Source organism: Bombus vancouverensis, chromosome 1 (assembly GCF_051014615.1).
Source record: "Bombus vancouverensis nearcticus chromosome 1, iyBomVanc1_principal, whole genome shotgun sequence".
NCBI lineage: Eukaryota > Metazoa > Arthropoda > Insecta > Hymenoptera > Apidae > Bombus > Bombus vancouverensis.
The window spans coordinates 10743232-10764807 of NC_134911.1; the positions used below are offsets into that span (position 1 = coordinate 10743232).

General features: G+C 32.2%; 1 protein-coding gene across 2 annotated transcripts in view; it reads right to left on the minus strand.

Moving 5' to 3' along the window:
- The window catches only part of Mctp (multiple C2 domain and transmembrane region protein), a 41094-nt gene that overhangs the window by 18206 nt on the left and 1312 nt on the right, over positions 1–21576 (minus strand). For both annotated transcript variants that reach the window (XM_033328036.2, XM_033328038.2), the window contains exons 2-6: positions 11220–11531; positions 4985–5359; positions 3063–3338; positions 2253–2395; positions 1722–1913 (exon numbers count right to left, since the gene is read on the minus strand). In XM_033328036.2, coding sequence (XP_033183927.1) covers positions 1722–1913; positions 2253–2395; positions 3063–3338; positions 4985–5359; positions 11220–11277 — 1044 coding nt within the window. In that variant the 5' untranslated portion in view covers positions 11278–11531. The remainder of the gene's footprint in view (positions 1–1721; positions 1914–2252; positions 2396–3062; positions 3339–4984; positions 5360–11219; positions 11532–21576) is intronic.

The window sequence follows — 21576 nt, forward strand, 5'->3', positions numbered from 1 at the left end:
ATATTAAATAGTAGATTAAATTGAAATTTTTGTGAGCACATTTAAAGAAATAGAACCTAAGCACAGATTTATTTTACTCACTAAACATTATCATAAACACAATGATACTAAGCTGCCAACTTTTTATAAATACATGAACATCCACAATCTGTTTATTAAAAATAATCTTATAGTATCAATTTATTTCAACGGAAAGCTATATCGTACCTTCTATTCATTCTTCTATAGAATCAACAACGAAACGAGCAATTTGTTGATAGATCTTTCCATGGCAAACACTTCGACAGTTCGTGTTCACTGTCTGCGTTCCAATTGCAGCTTGTCGAAGTTCATAGTCGATGGACTTATCGTTTACCGATATTCCACTGCGTAGAACGTATCTATCCACAGGAACGTCGAATTGTTCATTGTACAATGTTTAATGCTTGCCAGGGTGAATCGTTCGAAGCGTCCATCGAGTAAGAGTCGAATATTCCTTTGATACAGTAATAAACATGAAACTGGACCAACGAGCCCTAATTTTCCATTCAGGTACTTCATTATCAGTTCCTCGACCTATTTTAATCGATTTTAACATAATGAGGATCAATGATGTTATTAGGTTGACTAGCATATGAAATGTTATGAAATGCTGGAAATGCTGGGAAAATACTACCCATTAAATATATTGTCCTATCATCAATTATTTTTTTCATTAATTATTTTTATTAATTACTTTTTTTAATTCCATGTTTTTACTTCTCACATATTCCAAGTTATTGAATTTCTCAACGCATACATCTTGAAATTATATTTTGTTAATTCTTAATATGAAAAGTGCAGCTGAAACTAGTCAGTCATGTTATAATTTTAGCATGTTCACCTGTAAGGCTGTAGGTATCATAGAGTGTCAGATTCGCACATTTTTACTGCTTACAAATTATGCAGCATTCATATGCAGTTCATTCGGTTTATTAAAATTCTCTTCACAGCGGCTCGTGCGAGGAAGATAACGTCGTTCAAAAGTGGCACAACGGTCTGTGTGCCCCTATCACCGCCATAATATGCAAATCCTCGACATTATCTATGTTTATGGATTCTGAATTGGCAGCTGTTTAGCCTCGATAGTAGTAAATAACTACAGGTCGCATAACCGATCAGGAACATTTACCGTTTAAAGTTTCCTTATTAGGAGAGACGAAGAGAGTTTGGAGCTTAAACATGCAGTAACTTTGTCTTGAAAAGCTTTCCATACAATAATAACTAAGACAGATATTTAGGTGATCCCATTTAGCTGAGCCACCCTGTATATTGATTGTTTATGTACAAGAGAGTACAGCAAAAAGAAATTCTTACAAACTCACTAGGAAGTTATTAAATTTGATACACATTGTGGTAATAGAAGACAAGATGGAGCAAGCCAAAGCTCCGGAGTTTACTTTGACAGGTGTCTGTCTCTATTATCTACACTTATAAGCTAAACGACCGTCGCCTATATCTTAAAGCTCCGTTATTCTGATCGTATTTATTTGCTTCATCAACATAATTTAAGCACCATAGAACGAACAGGAGGACTTTACAATCTCGGTTTTAAATTTCCAGACGCTGATTTTATCCTCATTAAACGGTATATTAATACTACTGTGCCTGATAAAGAGCTACGATTACTTTAAAACCTTATTAAAAAATAGCTAAACAATCCACTAAGACATTAAGAAATTACAAAATATCAAAAAATCTACCTGTTCCTTTTCCTGCTGGTTCCTCGGCCAAAGGGTAACTGTTAAATAAATCTCGCCCAAATGTTGTTTGGGCCTATTGTGGTCTTTCAGTTCCAGCATGACATCCTGTGACTGGCCTAGGTCCAATTGCGTGAGATCCAATTGCGCTACGCCCATAAAGTCATCCTGCAGGCCCCAGTCGTAGTCGAAGACCTGTCGAAACGACCAAGGTCTTTTGCTAGTCAAAAGAAAGAGCAAGAAGAAACTGATAAAAATCCCGGCGACCATCTCCAAACATTCTAGGACGAATTGCAGAGCGAATAAAAAGAACACGATCTATGGAATAAATTTAATTTTCTTTCAGAATTTTTCGTGGGTGACTATTACAGTTAGCATCAAGAACGAATAGGACTAAGAATTTCTTTAGAATAAATTCATTCTCTTTTTTAATACACTGAGAGACTGAGTTGACAAAAGCTTGAGAAAAATTTCATTAAAAAGATTCTTAATAATCTTATATGCATATAACTTGTATAACGATGTAGAATTTACCTTGAATGTTAGAGACTGGAAAGGATCCTCGATTGGCAGAGTTACGCTTTCATCCCAAACTGGATTCAGGTCGCGGTGAACGGTCCGCGACTTGTGCAATAACCGACCCCCGCTTTTCACTTTCACGTAAGGATCACTGGCTCCTGAAATACACAATTAATATCCTGTTCTTCAATTCCATGCCAAACAATAGTTATTTGCTTAATCGAAATTTTATCATGATTTTGGGTAACATTCTACGAAAGGGGAATTACATGAAACTGGGGCAAGTCCTTTGATAGAGTAAAACCGGGAAACGTTGGGCTTTGGTAATATATGTATCGTGATACAGCCTTGCTATTTCTCTAAGAATAAGTGGTACTCTTTCTACATGGGTAGAATATTCTTCATGTGATGGAGGAAGGTTGAAAACTAGGTACTACATATTCGAAGAACAAGTATTTTATACTCTTCTTTTCTAAAAAAACAAAAGTGGCAAGTTTTTATATTTTTCAAAATTAACATCATACTTAAAAGGAGAACACATAATAATTATATTAGAAATTTTATTACACTATTCAATTATTGTAAATTACACAATTTAAATTACACAATTATAAATAATTGCTTCCATATTAAATTCATGAAATCTCTCATACACAAAAGCTACTTCAACTAATCAAAAGGACTGATCTAGACTAATTTGCCACCCTTTCACAGCTATTCGCGCAGTTCTTCAAAGACAGCTGGCAGAATCAAAATACACAGGCACAGTTCTACTTTCGTCCACTTATAAAGGCAGAAGAAGTGAAAAATGAAAGTTTATCTCACCGCATCTATCCATAGCAACAAGGTTCGCCCCTCTTTTGATGTGCAAACGAAGCTGGAAGAAAGCATGCTGCCTCAACGCTAATTCCCTTCTACGGGCGAGTTCCTCCTGAACGAACGAGCTATCATCCTGGCTGATCGATCCTCGAGCTTCCTCGTTCGAGTCCTTTGAGTGCTGGAAACTCAAGGATCCTTTCGAATATGCTTCGCTGCATTTTCCAGGGCTGTCTTCCGGTCTCGTCACGACATTCTGCCTTCCTCCGTATACCAATGGCGACTCTACGTGTACAGAAATATCAAACACGTTAAACACAACGTGTTGATCATATAGTATGCAGGATAATTCTAATTTTGGTAACTTAATCTAACTTAATCTTAATGTGAACTAACACCCCTCAGAGGAGATGTATAGTATACAATTTTCTGCTACTTTGGTTTTTCACCAAGATTTAACTTTGAATTACTACATTGAATTTTTTACATAGATTTAAACGTAACATTTCTACATTCCACATTAAAAAATATATAATTATTATAATAAGTGGGTTTAAAAATTAGTATACCGAAGATTAGTATTCTTAAAGATTATACATGCACATACATAAATGTATTTAGCATTCCTTTAATGTAAACATGATTCCAGAAAATACATTTAATGAATATTATTGTGAATAAATATTGTTGAATGAACGAAGTTCTTCAGCAGATAATTAACTTTAATCTAGCACTCAGTGTTTTCTTAAAACTGTAATCACAATAACTTCTTAAATAACAAGATGATATAATAATTAAATCAGAAAGTGTTTTCAAGTAAATATTTTTGAAGGAACTCTGTTCAACTTAGAACACTGTTCAATCAGATATGTACGTAAATAGTTTATTAGCTTGTGCAGTACACAGGAAAGCTTTTCAGTTTAACACCAGTCTAATAATGATGCACAAACGATAGAAACCCCTAGCACACGTTTCGCAGATCAATCAATATAATGAAACATAAACGACCTGCTCGTATCGATCCCCTGCATCAAACGTGCGCGACCTGGCTTTCAACATTTGCAAAGTTTTTCTCTTTTTCATAACTTGATCAAGAACAGAGAGAAAAAAGTTTCCCCTGCTGCGAAACAAATTTCAAAGTTAACATCCATTGAGCCTCGTTATTACTCTACTCGAGGATGATCTTTTTTATGAAAGCAATCCACCGTGACAGTTTCATCGTTCTTTGTTCGATCATACTTCAGCTAATTGAAACTTAATTTTTTCCATGTACTATATTGTTATGTATTGTACGTGCACGTGTATGTATTGTACTGTGCATGCTGAATGTTCTTATTTACATTTTCATCTTGTTCGTTTACACCTTTGACTTGTGTGCTTAAAATTTAAGCTTACTATTTACATATATTATCAGTTTATCTATCTTCCTATTGGTTTCTTTGTCTATTTTGCTTATTTAATTGCTTATTGACTTGTCTGCTTATCTACTTGAAATTGCCAGAATTCTTTCAAGACTATTGGAAAACCGACCATAAAACATAAAGTAACATAAATCGTATTATATTTTCATATTTAGTATTTTCTTGTATTTTATATGCGTATGTAGTTCTTTAGCAAGATGCATACTGCTATGATTATAAGTTCCTGCAAAGGGAAATTGTTATAATTTATCTGTATTAGAAACGAAGCAGCGCATAAGAAAATAAAGGATTTCTAAATCAAAAAATTGTTACATACAAGAAATTGGATACAGTAATGTAATACCAATCAATGATGACATGATGATAAATTAATTGGTCCTCTAATAATAAGTTAACAAGTCTAGAAATGATTGAAAACAAAAAAAGACAATATATGTATTTATTTATTTATATAATATAAATATTAATTATAATATAATGTATAATAAATAAATAAAAATATTTATATACCTGGATGAGTGAGACAGTGTCTGGCTGGACTCTGCGTAGCCGACGAACTTTTACTATGCTCCGAAGAGTAATCTGCAGCGTAATCGGATTCAACACCGTGAGATAACGTGGTACCGGCATCTTTCGACTTTTTCCGTTCTTTGCTTCTATTTCGACCCCACCGGCTCTTCAAGGTTGCGAAAAAGATGTGCGTACGTTGCGCCACCGAGGTGGCGTGCCGATGATGCCGATGATGATGGACGACACCAGAATCGGCTTGTTCACCGCGTCGTGACGGCGAACTGCTGTCGTTGTTCCGGAGCTCCGTGGCGCTTTTCGAGAGCTGACGGCTCCCGTTCAAGTTTAGTCGGGATCTCTCTTCCACAAGTCTGCTATCTGGAAAATTATTCTTCTATGTGATACGTAATTCCTTAACAGAATATAATATCGAACGTATTTTCAATACAGCCATGTTTCACGAAAAACAATCTCATCATAATACATTTCGCATACATAATACATAATACATATCATAATATAATTGTTCCACGAAATACATAAGCACATAATAATGTCTTATACATTATTAGTAATTCGTAATTAGTAATTAGCTATAAAATAATAAAATAACGTAATAGTATCGAGGGTCATGTAGATTGCATCGTAACTCATATTCAATAGAAGTAGGTTATGTTCATACGCATTAAAGCTCAATTTTAATCGGTTGACTGCCATGGCGATTACACATTAGCATTTGTGATGGCGCCACAGAAGTCTCTGTCCCTCTGGAGTGCATGCAATAGTGGTGCCACAGGGAAAATTAGTGGCCAGAAATATCAAAGCTGTCAGTAGCGTTATAAGTACGCTGCGGATAATTGTTAAAATTATGTATTTAGTATTTTCATGAACGCAATTAAAGCGATGGAATCTAACAGTAAGCGAAAAATCGTTTCGCTCGAAACGTTTAAATACGTATTATTAGTAGGCACGATATTTTAAAAATTTATTAAATTGAGAATTATTTAATTACTATTAAATAAAAATAATTTGGAAATTATTTCATGTACATTTTTTTAATTTCAAATTTCCTGTAACTGTGCAAACATTAAAATTGATAATTTTATAAATAACAGTAACATAATGATATACAATAATTATGAATATTCGTATACATATAAGAGACAATAATCTAGCTTAGCGTATGATTTTATACAAGTACGATCCATATTGATGAATGAGCCAAAAGAGAAGATAATAAGAGCAGACTTTATCTGCAAAAAATTGCTGTAAAGCTTGTAAACGTTCGACTGAAAGAACGGAAAGCTCCGCGTATCCATCCCGTATACAATATCGTTAGTAACGCGATCGATGTCCAAGAGCATGAGAAAGCCACCTGAGCCTTTAATTCCTCCAATGAGGTCGTTACAATCACGTTCACAAAGGCGTTTAATCACTAACAACGAGAGGGTAGTTACGTTGCAATATTCTGCGGCAGAATTACGTTTTATATGTACTTACATTATTAGTGAACAAACTATGAAACCGTCTAAATTTTTAGCAGTTCTAGAAATCAAGATACTATATCGATTTTGAATAAACCATGAACTCGTTGGAGAACGAGAAAAAAGTCCAGATAAAACTAGAACATCTGACAAAGCTATCACTCACGTATCTAGAACTCATCAACCAATATGAAACATATATAGATATACATAATATGTACATATGCATAAGCATATATCTAAGGAATTATTATGCAAATACAACTTTTAATTCACTCCTCTCCCATAAGAATTTAATATTATGTTACAATTATGTTTGTCTTACATTTTCAATGCGTTCCATCTGCAAAACATTCATTCACATAAATATAATAAACAAAATGTAGATAGCTAATATTATGTACATATCAATAATAAAATTTATACATTGAATAATGAAATACAATAAAATATAAATAATGAGATATCAATATAATATAAGGTTAGGAATGGTAAAAAAGTTAGGTACATGTATCTAAGTAAAAGTCTCTTATGGCAAGAGGATACCAAATTATTCAGGCATGCATTGAATTCAAAGGTTCTGGGGTTAAGTGCCATGCCATGTCTCAGAGACCTCTTACTAGAAGGCACCCACTCACCCCTTCCCCAAACGATAGTCAAATCTTCCAGGAACAATGTTCCTATTCTTGGGGGCAACACAATGTCGGGTTCCTTGCCATATGTACTGTGTACATAACCGAAGACTCACACGCGTCTTTCAAGCAATTAATCCCATGACACCTGATAGCTATTTGGTTTCTCTAGCTACTCTTGAACATTATTTACTCTCAGAAGAATTTTGGTCAAATGCAAGTTAAATATGCTAGATTTGTGATAACAGATTTTTCTATGAAACTATACAAGAATTAATTCGTATATAGTAACGTATATTATCAACAATTAAACGTGTCGATCTACTTAACAATGAGATTTTTAAATTATGTAAAATACTATACAATATAAATAACAAAATAATACTGGTAAACTGCTACAAATGTGATTTATTTAATATAGATAACCTAAAAGAAGAAAAATAAAATATTAATAATTAAAATAATAAAAATAAAAAACTGATTTTAATCAACAGGTAAAATATAATGTCCAAGTGTTTATTTGGAAATACCACTTCACCTTAATAACATGGTGTACCTACTACATCTGTATAACCTGCGTGCGCATGCAACCAGCTTATTAAATATACGCAATTGCTGGTCAAATGGGAGATCTGTCTGAAATTTTTACAAGATTATTTGGATTGCATCAATATGGCTTAACATATTTTCAAACAAAGATGTTAATAACCAATGGCTTACGTTAGACGCACTGTTATACAACATATGATATAATTAATGGTACAACCACGAAGAAAGCACAGTCTATGCGACAATACGGATAATGTTGTGCCACATTAAGTTATAGAGTGATCGTACTAGTCAGAGTAGCGACGTTAAGAATTCTTTATAGGATTATCTTGAAAATTAGGATTTTCTAATATATGTCTTTTATAAGATTTTCTATAGCATTATATGTAATATATATAGTGTAATTATGGATTAAATTGAGTAAAATATGGCGATACATACAATGGCGCTAGTAGATACAACAACCTTTAAAGTCGTTCATAGGAACATCTTAGAGGTTAGAATTATCTTATATTTTTTGTAGGCATTTCCTATAGCACAGTATTTGAATATCCATCATATAAAACTTTTATATTATAAATACATATTATTATCTCCTCTATGCATCTATATATCGTACTTCATCATACATGCAAATCATTCTAAAAATACAACGGGAAGAGAAACGACATTTAACCAAGCTGCAGAAACGCCACAAAGCTTGGTAGAGTGAGTAAATTGGATATAATATAGGGAATTAGAAACACTCGATACCTCGCTTAAAAGGTTATTGATGTACAGTCTCTTTGTAGGGAGATGGGTTTGAGGACGACAAAAAATACAAGAAAAATACATTATATTTATTTCTATGGGAACTAAATGGAGGTAATATTATGAATACCTAAGCGATATTTTATGATCCAATGATGAAAGAGGAAGTGACGTTGCATGGAAAAATTGTTTATCTGTAAAAAAAGCAGCCAGTTATCTCTTACTCTGTTAACTAAAAGTTTCTATAATAATATAATTACTAGATTAAAATATTTCATTTTTAAATTATATTTGTAATTATAAGATGTACATTGTGATATTTTATGATTCTTTTTAAAAATTTGGTTAATAATTGTTCATTTTAGATTGTCGTCTAATATTATTTTTCTGTTGAATCGTACAAGATGATTTCATAAGAAAGAAAGTATCCAGAGGGAGGAGAAATGTAATTCAGTGTGTTCAATGTTATTAGATTTCGGCCAGATTCGTCGGAAACGAAAATAACACATCGATCCACGAGAGAAAACGGATTTGATAGGGAATGGTACTATTACAGGATATTGCTCTAATCTAATTGATTGCGGATAATGGAAAATATGTAATTCTAATTTTCAAACCGAATATAGTTACAAGAAAAGAAACAATGAAAAAAGACAAGATTGTAATTTCTGTTTTTTCACGAATTACTCTATGCATGATATATATGTCAGAATCTTACTGTATCCTTAATTTTGAATCAGCACATAATTGAATACACAATTGAAGTACATAAAATGACACATGCAATTTTAGGTGCATCAAACAGCGCCACTACTGGGGAGTTTTAAGAGGCTGCATTTCTTCCACCAACTATGCTTCTAGCTCTAACTCAGGCAAGTAGTATAACAGACGATTAAGTTGACCAACTGTGATTCCAATTCATACCCATAATAAAATTTCTAATAAATTTTCACTTTTAGTTAAATTTAATATAGATTTATGTATAGATCATAGATACAGAAATTATTACATGTGATTTACATATAATATCTTAACTGTACACTTAACTATGATCTCAATCAAATTTAATATGTAAAAAGAGCATGTAAAGCAGTGGTTTAATTCGATGACACAATGACAATCGCAATGGAGCAAAATTTAACGGTTTACGTAATCGCATAAAAGTACATTTAACGGTCATCACCGACAATGCAGCCTCGTTGAGCCTTGTTGACTGTGATCACATGAATCCAGATTTTATCTCATAGCGTTTAAGTGAATCAAATGGGGAAAAAATCGAACTTAACGAAGTATTTGTAGAGTGATTGAAATAACTGGATACGACACAATGACCAGATTTTATTAACCCGTGAATGATTAATTATAGGAGAGTCAGTTTTAATGCGATTTCGTCAATTTATAAAACAGATAATTCATAAGAGAGATACGATATTATGTAAATTATGAAATATTTAGCGATAAATATCGTATTTTATATGTCGAATATTTTCGATTTATATAATTTTTGTAAAGAATTAGAATTGAAAAATTCATAACAAAAATGACCCTTTGAATCATAGTCTATATAGGTGACATAGCAAGATAGGTTAAGTTATTTAATATTGAAATATTTAGTTTTAATTTGTATTTTGTATATTATGTGATAAAAAGCATTACGAGCCTACAGTCGATAACATCTATCGTGCAGTCAATTAGTTATCATTTTCTCCAAAATGGTTCCTAATGACTACGGAACTACTGTGAACGTTCCTGCGGACTTTGTTCCGCTGAAAGTGTATTAGAGTTGTATATATACATATACTTGCACGAATAGTGGTCCATACCGGATTACTGATTGGAAATAATCTATCGACCTATAAGATTCCTGTAACCAATATCTTTCTAGACTACTCTCTACCGTGATTCCATTGAAATTTGGAAAAATTACCGCATTCGAAAAAACAATCTCCTTACCGAAAGGTTTCTAGAAGGAATTGTAAAAACAAGAAAACCTAACCTTTTAAAGAGTACGTTTAATAATAAAGAAAACAATAAATAGTCTAAGAAAAGGGTAATAAAACAAGTAATGTAAAAATATACATAAAAAATTATAATAATAAAAGTATAATAGAAGAATAGAAAAAACATTAAAAGAAGTACAAGGACACCAACAATACTAACAACGAGCAACACCATAGAGAAGATACGATATCAAAACACAAAGAAAAATAGTGCATTTTCCATATGAAAATACGACAAAGGAACTTTAAGATATTCTCAAAGACAAAGTTCCTTTAAACTCTTTTAAAAGATATCCCAGAAGTCCAGATATCCTAGGTAACCAGAGGACATCATATGTCAAAAGCACAAGACCGGAAAGCTTTAGGTGGATGAAGTTGACTTACAAAGTCGCCAACGTGAAAATGTGACACAATATATATACGGAGTAAAGAAAGAAACTTAAAGAGAAATACAGAATTACAAAAAAATCTTCAATGCAACTTCCAAATAAAATCATGCCCAAGCACCAAATAAAAAAAAACCAAACTAAAGACAACACACAAAATCACCAATACTTCCAACCATTACTATATCATCATTTATAACAAAGTCGTCACTTAATCAAACTCTTTGGAATTCCACAAATGTTTCTCAATTTTCAAGCAATGTACAAACAGCATGGTATTCACTATCAATTCTTTTGTATTCGGTACTTATCTAGATAATTGGAGGAACTGACCTAGGTCAATATACAATATCTAGCATAACTCCCGTACCATAATTGACAGCAATAGTCAATAACAAAGGTAGAGGACAAAAGGTTAGGAGGATTAGCGCACTCACCCACTTGTATCTGTTCACTGTCCTCCGACCCAGCGAGTAGCTCGACGCTCTTGCTCATCTTATCCACCGAATACGCGGTTTGTATATCGAAGCTCCAGCTCGCGAGCCTTTAATCTCTTCTTGAAGTGCGCCAGTCTGCCGCATGCCGACAGCATGATTTCGTCGGGAGATCAACGAACCTAAGGAGCATCGGCAACCAGCCGCATATCCCGAGTTTCCACGGGAACCAACCTCACTTTCAGATGATCCTGGATCCCGTCAATGCTTCCACGGCTGCTCCATGCTTTTCGCGATTCAAGTTGACGCGATCAACTGCCGTGATAGATGAAACAATCGTGAGAATGCGATACCATGAATTTTCATTTATACTAACATTCGAAACTTTGGGTACACATACCCTATTTCTACTATAAACATGTCTGGTAAAATTGAAAACGAAATACGTAGCAAACACGAGATTTGTGCAGAATTGTGAAAAAACAACGCAAGATGGCGGTACGGTATTGTTCGCATTTGTATCTGTTTCGTAAACTTTGCTATAACATATTTGTATATTTTTATATTAAGTAATTATCAATTTTAATAAATGCAATTGCTCGATTGTTATTAACTACTAAGAACGTTAACTGTTATATTAACTAAATATATAATGTTATATGTACGTTTATAAATAAAAAGCACATAGACTAGACAAGACTTAGAAGAAAAAGGACGTGAAACAGTAAAATTGTATCCCCCAAATTGTATCTACAAAAACCCCAAACTTCAAATTATAGCGATGAGGATCATTTTTCAAACAGTAATTAGTCAAATTATCTAAATTCGAACAAGTTAAAACCATTTTACTAGTATAAACTTATTACTTACTCGATACAAGTTTCTACTCTAATTATTATTAAACAGGTTACATGACTTCAATTTTCTTATATTCATGTATTTAGCTTCAAACCAGTTTATTGTTGTATACCTATTACCTTACTTACAATTAGTAAAAAATATGGTTCTATATTTCAAAGAAAATTCTTTCAACTACCAACAAACAACAAGGAGCTGGATCTAATCTAATGTTATTTAACTTTATATTTGTTGACATTGATCCTCTAGGCCTAATTGATGTTAGATATACGCCATTCTAGATAAACAATTCGATGATTTAAATTCAAACAATTTCAAGTAAAATTACATTGGACAAAAAATTAAAATTAAGTAACCTGACTAATCGGAAGACTTGAATAGTTAGATAGAATAAGACAATCACAGAAGAAAGATAAGATAGTAGTCAAACGCAGTACATGATTAACCTTCAAATGGCTCTCAGCCATCAATATCTCTGACCTCTAACGTAAACACACGTACATAAACGCACAGCTTCCTCTGCCGTATCGAAATTTGTTGAATGTGCACGGTCCAATAATTTAGCATCTGTTGCCGTCTGACTTAAAGTAGAGGCCAAGAGTATTGACTGGTTAAGGGCATTGCTCCTCCGTTGCTTTACCACACTGATCAATACTATGTAATGTAATGTAAATGTTATATATAATATGTATTTGGTTAAATAGATAAACGTTAGAAATATATAGAAAGTGGTCTCGATGTATTAATTGACGCCGCTACGTACGAGAACGTACCACTACAGTGAATACTGCCTATAGTTGTGCGTCTGTGGCAGCGTATGTGTCAGAATTGGTTGTCGGCTTAACTTGTCTTCTGTTTATAAACAGGGGTCGAACGAGCTTAAAGATACCATGCATACCGTGCATATACAAGTCTGCAAAAAATGTGTGTTATCCTCGTTTGTAAACAGAAGATGGCGGCCGGTGATTGGCAGACAATACTGACTCGTAGACTGCCACAGACGCACAACTGTAGGCAGAATTCACTGTAGTGGTACCGACAGTCCTTCGCGAATATCTCGGTAGCTAAGCGAGTTCTGCCCTTATATGTTTAGAAAAAAGTTGTTCCAAATGTTAGATTTTACAATATATCTAAAAATCATAGAAATCGAAGTCTAGTCAGTCCTTCTACAATTTTACCGAATGTAATTTCTGCTATGGCAATAACTTTATGATATAAACCCTCTTTCATCTATATTCTTTAGTATATTTTCTTTCTTCGTACAAAAGTGAATCCATTCTTCCTCCTACGGCAAGAGTGCAATGACGCTGGACAAGAAATAATTTTGATCAATCAGTACATTCAATCTTACTTCATAATGATGCACCGTATGGTAAAATTCAACGAATGTTGATATGTACATCATAGAAGATTGTACATTTACGCGCATCGGATACTATATAATAACATGTTATTTGTTGCGCGCTCTTATGTGACGCGACGTTGTACAGCGCGCTTGTGAATCTGACTTATGTAATTCTTATCAGGATACTCTACAAATATCACACATTTTAGAATTATAATCTATTAGTTAGAACGAAACAAAGAATGGAGACTTAAACAGTCAAAGATTGTTAATTGGAAATATCGTAGTAAAGAGAATGCGGATTTTTATGCATTTATGGAAAATTGCAAAAATGCATGCAAAGTATATTAACTTAAAGTAGAATACTTGTTATAGTATTTAGTAGGTATAGCAAAACTTTGCAAGTAAATTTTAGTCTTTCAATTATTTATATTCGTATAACTAAATAATTATGTATTAGTAAAATTAATAAAGTTATTGATTATTTTAATTCTCATAAATATCCGCAGTCTAATAATAAATGTTAAATAATGGTATATTAATTAATGGTATATTGACATATTTTCATATTGTCTAAAAATTGTTTAAAAATAGTGAAAAATAAAATGATTGAAACTACATAATATTTTTTACAGTACATCTTAATATATTAAATCATTATACTTTAAGGTCTATTTTACAAATATGTACGCAGGATAAGATAGTAATGGTGTAAGATTAATATAGCTTTCAACCAGAACATGTACCCAAAACTTTCGTGCGATAGTTTATAGATAATATGTAGATGTACTTGTATAAATATTGCTTTGATAAATGGCTTTGCGAGAGTTGATAAATGGTAATAATTTCAGAAGAAACAATTTCAGGTGGTCATGGTGATTATTCTCAATTGAAGAATCAGTTAGGTTTTATTATTATTAATTATTATTAGGTTTAAAGTAACGGTCGATAAGCTATAGTGATCTGTGCTTAGAAAAGTACACTGGTGAAGTTTGACGCTTTGTAGCGTAATGTGAGAATTAAATATATTTACTTTTTTGTAAAAATAAAAATAACTAACATATATATATATATATATAGTTTTCTTAGAAATAGAAATAACTAACGTATACATATAGCTTTCTTAGAAATAGAAATAAACCATAACATTCTTAGTATATGTCATTTAACAATGGATGGTAGAGAGATAGTAAAGTTCCATAATTGACGTGAGAATAGTAAAAAGAGAAAATGACAACATGTATAGGTAGGCCTGCCTTTGATTGTACGTGTACCGTGTACAGGGTAAGAAGTGGGGAAGATATAGTAATGCGACGTGTGTTGACAGTCCCGCTTGTAATGCTGAACTGTGATAGTGTTACGGCCTAATAGTATCCTACATTATTGAATAACATGTACCGCAAATGTGCCATTATGCACTTTGTAATTACCTGACAAAACAAATCAATAAGTTAAACCAATAAATCGTTCTTTTCGTTAAATTCTAAAAACCAAATAATTTCAAAATCCCAAATATTCCACTGTTGAATTGTTTGTTCAAAAAGTCACACCTGTTTTATTCTGTTACAAATTTTACAAAATAAATTTTCCTCAAAATTAATTCCTCTGTAAAAAAAAAATTATATTCTCTACAATTTTAATTCAAAATAATTTTCGCATAAAAATTCAAACAGTGTGATTTTACATTTTTATAAATGTTTCAAATTTTACTTTTACAATAAAATTTAAATATTCCCTACATTGCAAATATCCCTGTGTAATACGAGATTTATTTTATTATTCATCAAAAAAAAAAAAAAAAAGAAAATATACAACGCATCTATGGCAAACGTAGTCGCTATTGCACACAAAACACTTCTTGCAGCCTTTGCACTGATTAAATATCCATAAATTTCTGTTTAATTTACGTGCCGATGGCCAGCTCCACAGGAAACAGAAGCTGTCCAGAATGATTCACGATCGCGTGAATATTGCGCAAATTACTTCCGCCCTTAAGACTCGAACTTTCAACGATTTTCTGACAAACTAATAAACACCATATTATACATGAATTTATAAGTGAAATCTCTTTCTCTCCTTAGCACTGAATTGTTCGATAATATCAAAAAATATAATAACAATTAATCTCTTTTTGTTTAACTTTGGATTATTACTAAGGCTAAATGTACAATATTTTGCTTCTGAGATAACACTAGTGCTAATATTCTAGTTTACTCATTATTTAAATGTTTTGCTTGAACATTATCCACGCGTGTCTGTGAAACCCTATATGTACTAGCAAAAAAATAGGTTAAGTTTAACGCGTTTACTGGTGAGACATTTTATATCACATAGTCATTGATTACATTATAGTACAGATAAGCATCATACTCACACCACAAATAAAAACACCAGTACCATCTTTGTAGAAGACATAACTATTGGTAGCACGTTTCCTACGTGGGAGAAGTTGAAACGAAAAAATTCTATAAGGTTAAGTCGTAGGCAGACTTGAATTAATTCCATAAATATTATAATGATCTTCACTTCAGAATCTAGAATATACTATATGCGCAATAAATAATTTTTATTCATAACATGTATAATAATTTACGATCACGATTAACCTTAACAGTCCATTCATTAATAAGGTTATGTTCAAATGAAATCCTAAAGTGATACTTCTCAATGCTTCGAACATTTTAAATATGTAGATTAAAGCATTTCGGGAATAAGGCTATAAGGACTTTTGGATTCAAGGTTATTAACTTTTAATGATAATAATAATAGTTTGATAAAGTGATTGTTATATTGAAGACAGAACTGTTAAGGGTAAGTACTTCTAATAATAGTACCTATAATAGAGAAGAAAAAGCTTGATACCCACAACAAATTGTATACAGTAATTATTTCGTCATTGCTATAAATGGACAATACACATATTCACAAGTACATGGAACAAAAGAAAAAGTGGTAAAAATAAGTACTTCGTCTATTTATCCTCTGCACACTCAAAGATATGAATTAGCATTACACAAACGCGTGATTACACTCGTACTATAAATAGCATACAATATAATATGATTTCGCTTTAGCATTATTTTTGTAAACAATTTAGTAATAGTTATGAAATATTTGTATATATATGAATTTAAAGTATAGAAAACAAGCTTTCTAATAAAATAACTTTCATTTCGTTATTTTTGGTATATTAGATTTTTTATGTATGAAGTAATAGCAATTAATACATTTCTTTTAAGGTATAGGAAATTGACGTTTAAAAAGATTATCTCAGAACATTCTTATGTTAATCAAGGGTTAAATAAACATTGTACGAAGATATTTATTATTATTTTAAGAAAACAGTTTACAGGGGATTTTTGAAAAGGTATGTATGACCAAATGGGACATCAAGATTTTGCGTATGAATCACGATGCGATTTCTCAAATTCGCTTGATAAAAGCTTGTGCTATAAGTGGAAGATAAACACGTTGCATCGCCATTCCACTCGCCAAGTTAAACAGAACAAAAATATTCGTAGAGAAATTTGGAGAGAGAAGAATAAAGTATGTAATAGTATAGAATAAGGTAATAAAAAAATTATGATAGCTGTTAAAAGCACAGTTTTACTTGTACATTATAATCTTATATTATGATCTTATAATTTTCAAAATTTGTAACGAACAATTTTTCTTAACAACAATAATCGTTTCAAATTCCAAATTTAGGATAGCAAAGTATCTTCTCAAAAAATTTCATAATAAAAGCAATTATTCCAAGTTCCATATCTTGGATAGTAAAGTTCCTTTCTCAAAAAATAATTATTCCAATTTCCAATTTTTGTGTGGCAAAGATACTCTTCTAAAAAACATACAAATAAAGAAAGTATTTCAATATCCAAGACAAGTATTCATATACTATATAACAAAAAAAAATCGTGATAAGTTTTATAAAATACACTGCGATGAATACAAACGATTTTTATAAGAAATTAATAAATTCAGTTAATCAGGCCGTGACTTTATCTTCGCCAGAACGATAATAAACTTTAAAACGCCAGAAACTTTATACGTAAACGAGAATGGTTGAATTGCAGAAACTGTGAAATAAATTCTAGATCTCAGCGTAGAGTACGAAGGAAGACGGAAGTTGCCGAGGAAATACGAACTGATAAACAAATAACGGCTACGCGGCGCTACGGAAATCTGAGAACGTACATATGTGCCAGTCTCGCTTGAATTCCTGAATGCATGTTGCGTTTGTCCTTTATTTACTATTACTTTTAATTGGTTCACCAAGTTAATAAAAGTCGTTTTAGTTGACTTCCTTTTGATCAATTAAGGACTTCGTGGGAGGGCACTTTAAATGGCCTTCGAATCATAACTGATGTGTCACTATTGATATTCATAATGCTATGCTTCATTTATTTTAAAATCCTCACCTGATTGAATATCTATAAAAAAGATAGAATCAAATGATGAGTATTAAAATTGAATTTGGAGGTACTTGATCATTCAATTTCGGATTTGAATTTTTATTGATATTTAAAATTTGGATGCTTAAATTGGAATTTCTTAGTTTGAATTAATATTTGAGTGTTTAAATTTGAATTGATTGAATTAGAATCGTTAAATTTGAATTTAAAATTCGAGTTTATACTTTAATCCCGCACGGACACCAGGCCGCTTCTGGGGCCGCAACCGACTAAAATCTCCATGATGACTGCGATCGAGAGAAGCCCGGAAACGCCTTTTAAGGACTATTGTAAAACTAACAAAGAAAATCGAATACTTCGCCGCCGATTCTGAATAAACCTAACATTTTTTGAATACGTAACCTAGATGACATACTTTTACCCTGCCTTCATACTGCATATAACCTCACTTTTCTTATCCCCTAACTTAAAACTCACTTCACTAAAAAAACTCTAATCTAAACTATTCAAGAAACACCTAGAGCTTGCAACAAAATGATCAAAGAATCTTCCTTGTCACAGTTTCTCGTCACATAAGTAAGATAAACGACCAACCAAGAACATGATACTTCCTTAACAAAATAATCCCTTCAAACTCCATGACCTGGCACACAATTGATTTTTCCCAGAGCAAATACTTGCAACGTACAAAGATATTGCTCAGAGAGCAGAAAACAACGGTTTAATTAATTGCAACGTCTGATCGAGCTTGAGGAAGTAAAAGGGGCCACTTGAACGACCGTGATCCTGTGTTCTGTCGAGATGAAAGAGGGCGACGTTGCAGAATTTCACGAAACAGAGCAAAGAAATATGTAAGTACAAATACCACTTGGTAAATAACTGGCAGGCTCGGGTCAGACGCTTATAAAATGCTCGTCATCGACCATCTGCTCGAATTCATTTTCAACTCGGTTAATTTTTCTACGTTGCCAGCCTGAGAACGGCTAAAGGATTATGTACTTCAATTAACTCTGTTAACGATTGTTAAAGCCTTTACGGAAATCTTTTCTGCAGATAATCAACTAACCGATTCTTCCAGATTTTCTTCTTTATCTTCGTTGTCTTCCTTCTTCTTGATTTGTCCATTATTGCGACGAAATTTTATACTGATCTATGCAGTGAAAAGTGGCTTTTGATTTCTTGATTCTTCCATGGTTGATTTTTATTCTTAGAAGAAATAGTGACTAAGATTTATAATCTTTGCTTTTTAATTTGTATACTTTCCTCTTTTGTTGTGGATGCTGTTGTTGTTGTGTAAAGTGATTTTTAATTCCTAAAGGCGATGTTCTTTATAATATATGAATTTTTAACCTTTTCAATATTTCCTTTCAAACAGTTTTCCAAGAATTTTCCATTACTTTGTTAAACTATTCAAGGCTTTTTAATTATCCTTCCTTTCAATTTATTGCAATTCTGTTACCTCTATACAATTTAATTCTAATTGAACTAATTTCACAAAATACAATATCTAGCTTTTACGAATAAAACTATTTCATCGCATTATCTTAACAGAAATTATTAAATCCGCAATCCCGATATAAAGCTACAAGATAAAAATCGACGTTCATCCAAAAATAATGTATCGTTTCTGTTTCTGTCATCAGTAAATGTACGGTTGACAAAAATATCATTCGACGCCGAGGCAACGCCACATGCAAGGATGATGGTGAAATTTAATTAACATATTCTGGAGAAAAATTTCCGCACTGACGCGATGCAAAGATAAGATGAATCGCGTGGTTATTGAATTACGAACTACTAAGTTTAACGGAAATTGATCGCTTTCAATTAAAATAACGCCAAAGAAACAAAACTTTTCAGACTGACTTAATTATTATCATTAACCTTTTCGCTTTAACTTTAATATATGAGTTTACTTGCACAATTGACATATCTAACATAATTAGTGAAATTTTTAACTTATCACTGTAAAATTGCAAGAAATCTACAACTTACAATTTGTAACTTGCAAAATTCTAAAATAGGAACTTACAATCTATAACCTATAATTTGTAAAACTGCAAAACTACAAGATTGTAACAATGTGAATTCATAAAACACAAGTCCATAAGCTACAATAACCTATAAATGACTTACCGATTCACTGATATTATTACTTGATAAATTATTGTGCGAAAGGACTCTGATACAGCTACAAAATGTTTCTAAATGAAATTTTTCTATTTAAAAATTTCAATATATTAACTCATATAGAAACGATCATATATGTGAAGTGAATACGGAGAAAGAATACTGAGAAAGAAGTACATTGTAGAACATTGTAGGTTATGAAGGGATATAAAATGTTCCCCTTATATTAGCGAGTATATTAAAACCTGCAGATCGATATATGGTCGTGCCGCTTAAAGGAATGCTGCATTGTTGCTTACGCTTATCTCGCGATTAGGCTACTCGCAGACAACACCTTATCCACTCCTTCTGTCAACCTAACCCCAATCAAGACAGCCATTAATGTGTGTAGTATGTAGAAAATGCAAAGAAAATGGTCTTCATTCATTATAGCAGAATATACTTGTTTTATAAATAAGTATGTGCCTTTGTATCGTTTAGAAGGGTTAAAATGGTTTTGAGTTAGGCTCACGTGGAGTAGGAAATATATGTTGAAACGTTGGGCTCCACGTGGATCATCTGTGACCCATAATATTTATCGGTAGCAAACTTATTATAGAGAATCCAGTGTATTTTTATTCGATGTAAACCGGAGGCCACCGCAAAGCCGAAAGGCAAGCGGAAATAAAGATATATAAGATACTATAATGAATCTAAAAAAATATATATGAATATGAATAAGAAAGAAACTACTAATAATCTACTACTTTGGATGCTTGGTTTAGAATATCCCAATTTTATGACAACCTTTATTCAAATAAAAATTTGTTCGCCAATAATAATTCATTGTTAATGAATAAAGAATTATAGAAATAATAACAATAAAAGGATGATATTTTTTTACTATGAATTTCATAAAATCGAAATTCGAAAATTTCAAAGTAATACAAGCAGAATATTAAAATTTTTGCAATAAATATATTATTTAGAAAAAAATTCATTTTTGAAGTATCTTGTCATGCAACATTGAATTCAAACATTTTTCTCCGCTTGTATCAGATCACATTTGTATCAAAAAAGCGCACAACGTCCTTTCCAAACTTAAAATTCTATTTGTTGCTTCAAATAGATCAGACACGCGATAACATAGTTCGCATTCCTTTGCGCGACAGTGGTTTCTTTAGATTTAAAAAAGAAGACAAGATATTTGAAAGTTTCGTGCGGCAAACTTATCTCGCCATTTACCGTATTAAATTCCCTGTCCGACGCAATGTTTCGGAATCTTTCCAACGCTATGCCTTAATATTCTCGACAGACTGTTCAACTTGCTGGGCTTTGCAGAATCTATTAAGGAGAGCAAATTAAAATTTTAATCAAAGCGCTTCTCACCATCAGAAGACTGTGTGGTTAAAAAAGGAAAACGTTTCGTCGATTCGAAGAAACATTTCGACGCAGTTTCTCAACGTTTTCAATTGACCAAATTACGGTACAATCTTTTATCGTATATTTATAACCAATTCACAAGGAACAAATTAGAAATTTATTTCAATTATAAATTACATAAATGATTCGAATTTTATTTTGAGGTTATATAGAACAAATTAGAAAAAGAGAAGTGAATTAAGAAAAACTG